Below are 12,226 nucleotides of genomic sequence, written 5' to 3'. Positions count from 1 at the left end.
GGAGATTCTCAAAAGTCCTCTGGATGTGATCCTGGGCAGTGTGCTGTAGGTAACTCTACCTGAGCAGGTGAGTTAGGCAAGATGTCCTCCTGAGGTCCCTTGCAACATCAACCACGCTGTGATTCTTTAAGGGTGGGTTTATTTTTCAAAAACGAATGCCAAGAAGTCCTGTAAAAAGAGGGTCAAAATCTTGCCTTCCCACATACTCCATTGCTGTTGTAATCAACTCTCTTACTAGGTGTGTTCGTGAGGCATAATATTGAGTGTTCCTACTGTTGCTACCATAAAAAAAAATACAGCACTCAAAACTGAGCACTGCGAACAAAACTTGTGGAAAAAAATCAAGAGTTTGTGAAAGGGGTACGTGTCATATTCTATCCATCTTCCAGTTGATGAATGAGATGGTACTGCAGATGCAGGCTTATATCTAAATAAACATATGAAACCAAAGCTGCTTCTAGCACAAACTTTTTATATAGCACAAGGATAGATCCAGCATACATCATGGGGGGGGGGAGGGGGAAGTTGTACAGTTGTCAGTGAATACATGAGTTTGCTGTAAATAATTATTTTCTGCTTGCTTGTGACTGCTGCTACTGGAAAGAGTTATTAAAGTGAGATCTCCACTGTGCAAAGGATTTGCCACAAATAGAGTATGTGTAAGTATAAAGCATCTCCAAAGCCCCTTTCTGCTAGACCCACCTGGCAGGAAGTCAGAAACTCCATAGAAAATAAAAATACTCCAGTTTTACTGACAGTTACTGAAAATTGTTACAAACAGTTCTCCTCAAGTAGCAGCACACAAATTCCACCTTTGCCAGGCAAATAGTGTACTACATTACATGGCTATGCTAGAGAACTGTAGGCTATACAGGAGAGTATGTACGCCTTGAGGAAACAAAATGTTCCTGATATCCAGTCAGGTTAAAGGAAAGCGTACTCCTGTTTTGGATTCAGATCAATATTTGCCTTTCAAGGAGGCCTCATAACAGGAGGGTGTTCAATTGATGGTTCTAAGCTAAATTGGTTGCAGTGATTACTTTGGTCTACAATCATTCATAGGGTTTAGAAGGTGTAGGGGGAAAAACAGTATTTGTGCTTGTCATCCAGGTTTTTTATCTCAATGCTAGAAGGTGGCCCTGATTTTTAAGGTGAGCAGAATTTACCAAAGAAAAGAATGGCATTAGTGGGGTTGTGCCTAATAAAGAATAAGAAAGGATGGTCAGCCATAAACACCTCTATGAGGGGGAGGGATCTCCTCACAATGGTAGCTCCTGTAGCAGCTGCTGCTGTAGTGCCCTCCTCATTGACTTCCACATAAGCCTTATGGACAATGTTTGACAACACCAGGGATTCCCCAGATGACAGTGCAGAAAGATCAGCTTTGGATTCAGTGAAGATGTCGGTCATTCCCATTGCTTTTAGTACCTCATTGAGGTTAAAGGTGTCTTCAAGCTTGAATCGGGGCAGGTACACCTCTACCGTTGTCTCAAACATGTGTTCAGAAGAGAACCACAGCATTAAATTCTCATAGGTCATTGTGCTTTCAGTCTAGAAGATGGGGGGATTAACAAGTTTAGATTTTTGCCCAGCTTCAACTCAGACAACCAGCTTTCAGTCTGTTGTAGCCACAGTCCTGAGCCTTACCTGTTCCAGCCCAGTGGTAGATCCATCTGCCGTGCCTCCTGGCAGCAGGATGATCATGCTCAGCGACTTCTGAGCATAAGGGAGTTCAAGCACCTGAGTTCCCAGCTCCTCAATATAGCCTAATTTAAACGTGCCTTTCTGATACATCATCTGCACTGGCTTTCTCTCATTCTATTTAAAAGAAATTGGAATGATCACATAAGCAATACAGTCCTTAATGTTTAAACTTCAGGTGCAGTATCAGCAGTAATTGTTATGAAGCTAAATATTTTTCTTTATTTTGTTGCTCATACAGTGAGACATAGAACATAAGTTTTGCCATTCACGTGTAAAGGGGATAATTCTCTGGGGGACAAAATAAAATGAATTTCCCTGCAACTAATCAGATAGTGAAATGGTTTAATGCCATTACTCTGCAGCCAAACAAACTGGTGCTGATGAAATTTGCATTCTCTGGTTTGGAATGGAATAAAGTAGTAGTAGAACTGCAGTAATCAGGTTGTCATTTATCAGGTAGATGTTTCAGGCAGGGAGCAACAGAGAGAGTAAGAGCAAAATGATAACCACTCTATCTCAGGCATGTTCTTCTAGGTCTTCTAATCCTTGCTTTGCTTTGTGGTAAGTTTGTTCAAATCTTGTGTAGGTGCTCAAGATTCGTTTCACTGTTAGCTAACTTCTTACTTGCTAAATCAGCAGAAGAATTTTAGTAGAGAACAGCATTAATAAGTGCATGGAGAAAAGTATATGCAGATTCTTCCTATCTCAGTTTCTGTGACTGCAGCAGTGCTCCAAATGTTACTACCTGTAGTCCATTTTCAGTGTTCATATTCAAAGACATATATTTGAAGTCAAAAACTGAAGGGACCAAAATTACACTTTCTTACCTATGTCTTAAATAATTGTCATACAACACTATAACTAGCAACATATGTCATTCTGACCTTTTCTTTTGATAGATAAGAAACACTTAGAAGTCAGTTTTTCCTATACAGAGCTCTTTAACTTCAGATCAGAGCTAAATCTGTATTCTTTGTGGGTTCATTTTATTTGGTGGTTTCATTCTTTAATGTAACGTAGGCAAAGCATATGGAATGAAGACAAAACTGTATTAAATGAAATAAAACGGTTTTGATCATCTTTTTTGAGGATATTTGTTAGACTTAAGCTGTACAGAGCTTGGATTAATGTGGTTGTTAAAGAACTTTTTGCAGCTATGTTGACTGTATCTTGGTTAAGCAATGAGAACTTCAATTTTATAAGTATGGTGGGAAAAAGGAATAAAAATTAAAACATTAAAAATATATATATTTTAAGCATTGCAAATACTAGAAATAAACCAAAATACTCTGTGAGGATTTTTCCTGTTTGAAATTCCATTTTCATGCATGTGGCTTGTTAATATCTGGCTTCATTTTTTAGTTGGTTTGGCTTAACCCATCTGTTGCAAAGCTCATGCTAAAATGTATGGGATGCATAAAATCCAGGATGGCACCATAGGGCCTGTGTGAAATTAGATCTTTGCAGTTGGCTTCTATCCATGACAACTGCCCTTAGTGACTGTTAGGTTCAAAAGTGCTGATCAGGGCTAATGCTTTGGGTTTGCCAGCTACTGAAACAAAATGCTGAGTTGTTGCAGCTTCTGAGACTTGCACATTTCCTTTCCAGTAAGGATTATGGTTTTCTTGGAAAAGCTTTCCTGCTATCTCTACCCAACAGGAGGAAAAGGTTTGGTTCCCAGCACACCCATGCCTTTCTCACAGCACAGCTGAAAGCCCCAGTTTTGCATTTCTGTATTATGTTTATTCTAGGGTAAATCATGCTAAGACTTAAAGAATGCATATATACCTGATTCAGTTTAAAATCTCTCTGTACTGTATTTTTCTCCTCAAACTTGTGTTCCCAGGATGCTTTGAAGTAGATCACATTCACCAGCACCAGAATGGCGTGTGAGTCAATCACTCCTGGAGCAAAAAGTTCCTTGATTTTACCTGGAGGAAATTTTGGAAAACAGAGGTATTTATTAGTTGTTATTAAGACTCTGGATTGAGACTCAATTACTTGTCTGTGAACTTAGCTTTAAAATACAATAGAAATCCAACTCTTTGTTTCTTCACAGAACAGGGACAATACAAGTGAAGAAATAGCAAATTTCTCAGCACAGTTACCTAGTGCTGGCCTGTTTGGGAGAGGAAGGGGCACAGGGTCATCGAATTAGCCCACAGTGGCAAAATGAATGTGCCAGGTGACACCTGTCCACAGTGAAAAGGGCAGCACCATTAATCCTCTGTTTCAGTTTACATGAGGGCGTCTGTCCCTTTACAGTTTTTTTCCTGTACAGAGGTTGAGGTAGGATTTCCCAAGTGCAGAGGCTTTAAACAGGCACACAGCAATGGTGGTTTCAGCTCTTTCCCAAGTTAGTCACAAGCTGCTCTGTCAGCCCAAGGATAGGTTTGGTCAGGATATGACCACTAAGAAATCAGGAGCCTTCAAATCTATTCATCCATCCCTCACTAAGTTCTGGCTTAAGTTCACATGGAAAATTTATAAGATTTTCACCCTGCTGATGTTGCAGCTCTGACAAAATTGAAGTGGCATATTTCATGTTCAGTTTAATCAGGAAAAAAAGCCAATGACCCCTATGTGCCTGTAAAGGGCAAGAGCTGGTTGGTTGTTAGTTGTAATAGTGAATTTCGCTAGAGGGCACATCACTCATCTTCGTTAACATTGCTCTGTGTATGACCAGGTCCTGAGGTGTCTGCTCTCTCTGCTATGCTGTTCCCAGACCCACTGTGAAGCTCATAACTTCCATCCCCCACTTTCCTGTACCTGCAGCGTTGGCTATTTGCAAAAGCAATTAATCTAATTAACCCTTAAAGGTACTGTTGCAGCTATCTTGCTAGGTGTGTGGGTAGGAGTATGGCCGTATGCAACAACAAAATAGTTTAGCTGATAGATGACTCTAAGGAATGAATGGGAAAAGCAATCTTTGAAAGGCATAAGAAACTGAGAAACATGAACAAGGCTTATCGTATGCTGAATTCTTTTTGAAGGAGCACTGGAAGAGGGAGAAGATAGCACAGCTACAGTTCTGCTTTGTTTTACCTTGTGTCTCGCTTTCAACCCAATCATTAATTTTTAGCCTGCTTGCTTCAAGAGCCCTTTGAAAGTCCAGTGTTTCAAGGGCTGCTCTGTATAGTTCCTTACTGCATGTTAGATACTTCTGTAAAGCAGAATAAAGATTGTGGATTAGCCAAACTTGTTCAGAGCTTATTCTCTTTACAGTGAAGTCAACAATTCAGAAATGTTTCAGAAATTATGAGGGTGGTCTTGACTAAATAAAACAAAAGAGGAAAAGAAAACCAGCAATGCAAAGCTGTAAATAGAGAGAGATCCCAGAGGCAGCTTGCAGACAGCTTGAATAGGCCATTTTTTGCTATAACCACACTTCTGGCTGAATGTAGACATGTCAAAAGTGAAAGGTCTTTATTTTATTTATTTTTTTTTTTTTTAAAACATAAATAATTAAAGCTGATACTTGTGTCTCTTTCCCAGCAACCACAAGAGATACGGCTCCAAGAAGCACCTCCAAAACTCAAAAATACACATGAAGGGACAAGAGTGGTGCATATGCTTACTGGAAAGCTGGGGGTCAGTGCCACAGAGGTTACAAGGTTCAGTTCTCTTACCTGATTCGGTTCAAATCCTTGTTGGATAAAGAGGTTGTTAGCCAGGCTTAAAGCGTAGTCTTTACCAAGGTTTTGTAGTTGTAAAAGCAGTGCATGGAATGCTTCATGGTTAAGATTCCCATCTGTGTTACACTAGGAATATTTCAAATACACCAGTTACAAAGATTCCTCAGTATAGCTTTGGTTGTTAATTTGCATCCTCATTAGATTGCAATGTAGGGCTAGCTGCCATTGTAATTATATTTAAATTCAGTTAATCTAAGCTTTGTAGCCTTTGTTGCCTGATCTTCCTTCTGGTGTGGGCTTCGGACTTGACTGTATGGAAGACTTGGCCGATAACCAGATAACACCTTCTATGAGGCACAGTGGACCAGGCAGACGTTGTGCATGGGATCTTGACTCCCTCCAGTGGCAGACTGTGGTGTTTTACAACTAGAAGGCTATGGTGGAGTGAAAGAAAGGCTCTTGTACTACGGAAGACATACCAGAGAGGAGGAAGATTCTCTTTCCTGGCTTAGTTCAGACTTGTTTTCTGGGACTGCACCTTCAAGTTCAGATTCAAGGCTTGTATTTCCTGCAGCATTGGTGACGTGGAGAACCTGCAGTTGAAGAGGTCAAACTCTTTAACTGGGATAAAGGCGTTCTCCTTGTTTGAAAGATTTACTGGATTTACTGGATAAATGATGTAGATTTATTAAAGATGTCATAGAAAGGTTTGGGTTGGAAGGGACCTCAAAGCCCACCCAGTCCCAACCCAGTGCTGTAGGCAGGGCTGCCACCACCAGCTCGGGCTGCCCAGGGCCCCATCCAATCTGGCCTGGAGCATCTAGGGATGGAGCACCACAGCTTCTCTGGAAGCCTGTGCCAGTGCCTCACCACCCTCTGTGTGAAGAATATATGCCTAACATCTCACCTAAGTTTCCTCTCTTTTAGCTTGAAGCCATTCCCCCTTGTTCCACCACTATCAGACTGTAAAAAGTTGGTAAAAAGGTCCTCCTCCTGCCTATAAGCTCTCTTTGTGTATTTTCCCTTCATACTTTCTCAGCTGCACTCAGACTGGAAGGTCAGAATTGAATTTGTCCAATATCCATATTCAAATTCACATTCCTATATTAGTGAACCAAGAAAAACTTTTAGTCCCCCAAAATGCTACCTTCCAGTACCTCAATATTTTTTGTATTTGATTTGTATTTTTATTGCTATAGTTGCCTTAAATTTCAAAATGAAAAGTTACTTCAGGCAAAGAGGCAAAAATATTTTGCTTGCAAGCATCAAAACTAGCTTTATGCAATCATTCTTAATATTTGTATCAGCTCAGGAAATGTATCAAAGTCATAGTGCTCTTGATGGAAATTGAACCTTGTTTCCAGTGTGCAGATATCTCACTGAAAAATTTTGGAATGCTTCTCCATAGTGATATTGTTGAAGTATACAAACACTTAAGCTCTTTTTTTGAGAGTGCTTGATCTCCTTTGCTTTCTTAAACTAAGCAAGAGTCCCTCAGAACTGCATAAGGAGAATGCATCTCCCTTGGCAGCAGCTGACCTATGGCAGTATTGTAACATGATGGATGAAGATCTACCAGGATACAGCTGGAGCTGGCTACTGTCTTATGCTACATGTACCTTAGGAGAATTGGTCGCTTATTGCTCTCAGAAACAAATAAGAAAAGAAATAAAGATCTCAGAACATGCAGCTTATGCTGCAGGGAGTAAAAGGTGTAGTGACCAGAGGAACAGACTTCTGCATGCCCTCCCTGTACCCCCAGGCCCTGTGTGCTCTGTAGGTGAGATGTTTTGTATCATTTGGATGTCACAAGTGATAAAGGAGCAGGGATATCACAGCACACCAAACACTGTTCTCAAGGCAGCAGCTGAGCTTGTGTTTATCCTTGTTTCCTAAGTGCACATGTTGTGCTGCAAAGCCCAGCATTGCCACTGGGGAAACAGCAAGCTGTGTGGAAGCATCTCAGAACGTTTCATCAGTACTTACATTTTCTATCTGAGTGGCTGTGTTGTTTCGTGCCCCTAAAAGGATTAGGCCCAGGGAGGTAGAGATGCTCATTGGAGAGAAGACAATGTTTTGGCATTCTGTGGTTCTGTTGACTTTATTGTAGAGATCAAGGCTAAACTCAGTAATCATTCTAGAAATGGAGCCCATTGTGAAGCCTGCAGCTTACTGGGAGCAAAAAGGGAAAGGAGAAATATGAATCAGTTGATTGCTTAGCTGTGTCACACTGCGAAATATCTCTCTGCCCTAAATTATCCCACAGTTGGTTGTTAAATAATAGAAATGTGCTGAATTCTGAGTTTGAAATAGCCAGTTTTGCACACATCTGTCAATTCACGTGGATACTGCAGGATCTGGAAAGGGGCCCCAATACTCATACCATATGGGAATTCCTTAGAAAGAATTGTTTTTCTGTCTTATCACACAATGTATCTGATTTCTTCCAAAAGAGAGTTTCCCATGGTCCAACTTACTTGTTCTTACTGTAAGCAAAAGGTTGTGGTATTCGAATCAGTCAGCTGTGGATTTCCTTCTACAAACTAGTTTAACGTATGTCATCGTATCAACCCTTTCCTCTTGTAACAACACGATTAGTGATAGACCAGGGTGACAGAAACTACACAGGCATCTAACTACATCTGGAAATCTGAGCTGTGGTGTGAAGGATTCAAACAAGAGGTTTATTAAAATAAAATTGCTAGTAATTATTTTCATGTATGAAGAAGGAATGTAAACAGCTATGGTGTCTGTGGAAACATGAACAGTTTGCAGTATACTTCATGTCTCCTCATTGATTTGATAGGAACCCCTGAGTCAGAACGTATAAACCATCGTAATTTCCCAACAGAGCAATAGCTCAGCAGCCCCAGAAAGCCTGCAAGCTTCCTGTTCAATGGTAGGACAAGATCTGTCTCATTCTTTTCTCTTGTACTGGAAATACAACAGTCTGATGCCTTTCCTGTGGATCATTAAATCCACTCCAGTAAGAAGAATTTGGGACAAAGTTTTAGCTTGGTCTTTTCATGAAGAATGTAATCTGAAAAAAAAATGGGCTTTTAAGAAGCCCTTATCAGTTCTTTAGGGAAATAACTGTAAAGCTCTTGTGTGGATAGCAGTGAAGTACTCAAGCTTTTCTCTAAATATTATACCATTAAAAAAAAACCATGTCAATTTTAGCATCAAACAAGGGATGTTCTGGACAGCACACCGGAACAAATGTAAGAAAAACAAAGCATATGCTCTTGGCTGTTTGCAGACATAAGTTACTGTGGCCTGTGTTCCAGAAAGATATTTTATTTAGGGGAAAATGCACAGCACAGTGTGGAAAGAAAGTACTCAGATCATGGTGGCTCTAGCTTTCAGCCTATTTTAGGACAAGAACTACTCAGTGTCCTGCATGGACTGCAAGGATGCAGAGCACACTCTGCATCTCATTCAGGTATGAGACAGGCAGGAACTTTGCATGAGAAGCAGGGGCTCAGGCACAAAAAGTTACCAGGATGTAAGAAGTTGCTATGACTGAAGTGCAGCAAGTTGTCTGTGTAAGCAGCTTAGCTTGCAGCAAGTGCCAGACAATGGGAATTAACTCAGCCCACAAGAAAAAAGGCTTAGCCTAAGATAGATTGACAGGAAAGTCAAGTTGCTGAATATATGAAGGGGCTGATATGTGGTGAGTGCAGGCATTTCTTTCCTTTTACCTAGCTTGAAATAAAAAGTTCATGTGTTTCATTCTAAGACACTTGTTTCACCTTGAAGTCCAGTAGTACTTCATATGAAGGGCTGACATAAATGGGCAGTCATCTTACCACAAGAAAGACACATTGCAGTAATCATTTCTCTTTTCTTCCACCCTTGTTAGCTATTATTCACAACCTTCTGAAAACAAAACTCAGCGCTTATTTCGTGTTAAAGTTTGTTTTGCTCCACCTTTAGCTGGTGAAAGATCTAAAATGGATCTGAGAAGTTGTTTACTATGAATGTAGGTCAGTATGCATGTTGTAGGTGTGTCCAGACCTCAGAAAGCATCGGGGAGACAACAGGAGCTAATGAACTTCCTCATCAGAAGGGAGGCACCTCCACCCCAACCCACAGGGAAAGAACCAAGCACAAAAACGAGAGAGCATAAGAGCTGGAAGCAGGTTTTAAATGCAAACATCTGGCATACAGAGGTGTCCATGCCTATAGAAAAAGCATCAGACTGTCTTCAGAGTGATATCCAGGTACAGCCACTACTCCCAATTCCAGGGCTTCATGTGAGCTATTTACAGGGCTGCCCCGGAAATGCAAAGCAACAGTGGAGAGAGAAGGGGCATGGGCTGGAGAAGGAACTTTTTTACTAGGGAACCAAAGGATTTAGTGAACTTTCTTAATGGATATTTGGGGAGGGAGTATGTGTAGGTATGATTCCACATCGTTAAGCCATGCTTATGATCTCTGTAATCATTTGTTGGTGAGAGTTTAGGAGCCACCACATGGACAGAGTAGCTTGGAGAACATCTAGATGTTGAACAACAACTGGAAATGGTACTTTTAAAAGATCTTGGAGTGGGAAGGAGAGAAAATATAAGATCAAAAGAAGTGTTCCAGGAAGATCACAGCTGTTGTTCTGCCCCAGACATACTGTTTGCACAGAACATTAGCAATTGTGCAGAGGCAGCAAGCAGGGCTGTGGTTTTATGGCTGATGAAGGGAATGTTTTGCATGATGGCTCAGTATCTGTTAACACAGTCTGGAGTGTTGTTATATGTGAGCAAGGAGCTACCCAGGAAAAGAGCCTCTTTCTGGAGAAACCACTCTATACCAGAAGCCTTGTAAAGATAACAAATTGTTTCCATGGCTCTGTGAAGTGAAAAATGCTCCTTTTCTATAGCTATTCATGCTTCGTTCTCTCTGTAGAGCTTGTTTTAGGCTAAAGATGAAATCAAGGCAAAATTTCTCAAAGAATGAGAAGCTGCACTTAAAGCTACCGTAATTAATAGATGTAGTATGTTGCATTATGCAGTCAGAGGGAGGAGGCAGTCAATAAGATGTGGATGCTGGAAGAGTGGTATCCTGGTTTGTAAGGCAATTCTATATGTAGAAAGGGAAAGCAAGAAGGAACCTGTTTTCCCTGATACTGCATGCTAATTCCGATTGCATACTTACTCTTCTCATTTAAGTGCCTTAATGTACATTTATTTCTAGTAAGCAAAGAAAGAGAGAATTGGCAGAAATGATATGTGTCTGTCCTTGAAAAGGAGAATGCGACAGATAATACAGGGTCCTGACATGAAAAATCTATAGGTGGTAGAAGTTAATTTCTTATTTTTCATGACCACTCATACGAAAACTTCTCGAAGTGTTTCTGTGGCATTTTGGAGTTAAAGGGATGCAACACATAAGAAAAATGAAATTTCCTTTAACACAGAAATTATAATTTTCCCCATGCAACACAAAGCATTTCTAAAGCAATGTGCTTTAAGTTAAAACCCAATACATTTCAGTGCAAAATATCTTTACAAGAGAAATGTTGCTAAGTCCATCTCCCAAGCAACTTAGCCCCTCATGCTGCTGGTTTTATACAGGAAAGGGCTTTTCCTGACTGGTTCTATTATTTTGCATCAGTACCTCCAGGATGTATCTTTTCTGCTTCTTTCTAGGCTGATTATTCCTACTTGAACAGAGAGGGATGTATACTGGCCATACAGTAGCAAGCTATTTGTTATGCCAATGTGTAGTTACATAAACTTCTCAGCAAATTTTTGAACACCACTGCCAAAGCCAGGAGCAAATATGTTGATAGTGAAGCATCCTCATTACCAAAACAAAATTTGAAGAATACTCCACCCTTCCTATTGTTAAGAACATAAACAATCCTGGCAGCAGAAACCAGGGTGCAGAGGAAACACCCAAGCACGCAACCAAAGAGGTGCATGCCCTCTCTTGTCTAGTGAACATTTCAAGGCTTTTCCTTGTGCCATGGAAACCCGAGTGAAGAAGTAAAATTAACCTGTTTCTATTAATTCTTGGTTAATACTAATTACCCAGATGATCTGCATCATTGCTCTTCATAAAGCCCGTTTTTTTTAGAGTTGGGCTGTTCTAAAACAGCCCTTTGACCCTTCTGGAGATGTAGGCAGAAAAGCATCTGCATGTGATATAAACTGCTCACTCTGTGGCAGTTGTAGCTTTCCAAGCAGGCAGAGAGGACCTAGGGAAATTTCAGTCAAAAGTCTGGGGAATTTAGGCAGGCATCTTTGGATCCATAGCTTTGGGCCCGTGTTCCTAAATTCCCAGCTTCACCCTAGAGAAGACCACTTCCCTGAAGACCACCCAAATTTTAGCAGTGTCTTTTGCATTGTCCAGCCTGTGAAAGTACCTCCCCCTTTGCCCCATCTGTAAACATGAAGTTTACTTTATCAACTTTTAGGCTGATTTGGATCTCCCAAAAAAAAAAAAAAAAAAAAAAAAAAGAAGACAAGTTATTTTTGAGTAAAAAAATAATGATTACCTTCTTGCCCAAAGAGGTTAAATGAGGAACACAACAGCTGAGCTCTGGAGCACCTTCCCGTGTATACTCTATTACAAATTTCTTCCACTCTCTTGTGGGAAAATTCGGTCTCTAGCCAATTGTTGATAAAGGCAGCACGTTGTAATTTCATGCAAATGTCATCATGCAGTTTCCTGCAGGAGACCAGGAAACCTATATCTAGCAATGTGCTAACAGCACTTCTCTCAAAGCTGCCCAACTAGTTTGGTGGGAGGCTCCTAAAAACATCTCCTGACTGCAAAGCCAAGTCATCCTTAGCTGTAAAACAGCATTAACACTGGAGATCCATGGCTGTAGTGCTGTGTGTAGTTCCTTTTGAATTTGGTGGTGTCAGGACTTGGACACTGGAGTGTGC

At 40.6% G+C, this 12,226-nt stretch overlaps 1 protein-coding gene across 2 annotated transcripts; it reads right to left on the bottom strand.

Moving 5' to 3' along the window:
• Positions 1 to 1,146: 1,146 nt before the first annotated feature.
• On the bottom strand, positions 1,147 to 11,909 carry LOC122154962 (serpin B12-like). Of its 2 annotated transcripts, XM_042808590.1 has the most exons (8): positions 11,833 to 11,909; positions 7,326 to 7,511; positions 5,819 to 5,932; positions 5,334 to 5,465; positions 4,750 to 4,867; positions 3,493 to 3,635; positions 1,648 to 1,818; positions 1,147 to 1,551 (listed from the first exon to the last, which is right to left on the bottom strand). In XM_042808590.1, the coding sequence occupies exons 2-8, from the start codon at positions 7,491 to 7,493 to the stop codon at positions 1,147 to 1,149; spliced, it is 1,251 nt and encodes a 416-aa protein (XP_042664524.1). In that variant the 5' UTR covers positions 7,494 to 7,511; positions 11,833 to 11,909. The 2 variants fall into 2 exon arrangements, with proteins under 2 accessions (XP_042664524.1, XP_042664525.1); XM_042808591.1 differs by lacking the exon at positions 11,833 to 11,909 and having other exon boundaries at positions 7,326 to 7,558.
• Between the last annotated feature and the right edge of the window lie 317 nt (positions 11,910 to 12,226).

The sequence above is a fragment of the Centrocercus urophasianus genome, unplaced genomic scaffold, assembly GCF_019232065.1.
Source record: "Centrocercus urophasianus isolate 14NV4802_14NV808 unplaced genomic scaffold, USGS_Curo_1.0 seq_11, whole genome shotgun sequence".
NCBI lineage: Eukaryota > Metazoa > Chordata > Aves > Galliformes > Phasianidae > Centrocercus > Centrocercus urophasianus.
This window is presented reverse-complemented; position numbering and strand designations above follow the sequence as displayed.

Coding starts and splice junctions, on each gene's coding strand:
- LOC122154962 (XM_042808590.1), bottom strand. CDS start 7,493: ATGGGCTCCATTTCTAGAATGATTACTGAGTTTAGCCTTGATCTCTAC. Junction 3,636..4,749: donor GGTTGAAAGCGAGACACAAG/GTAAAACAAAGC, acceptor AATTTCCTCCAG/GTAAAATCAAGGAACTTTTT. Junction 1,819..3,492: donor GAGATTTTAAACTGAATCAG/GTATATATGCAT, acceptor TCTTTTAAATAG/AATGAGAGAAAGCCAGTGCA.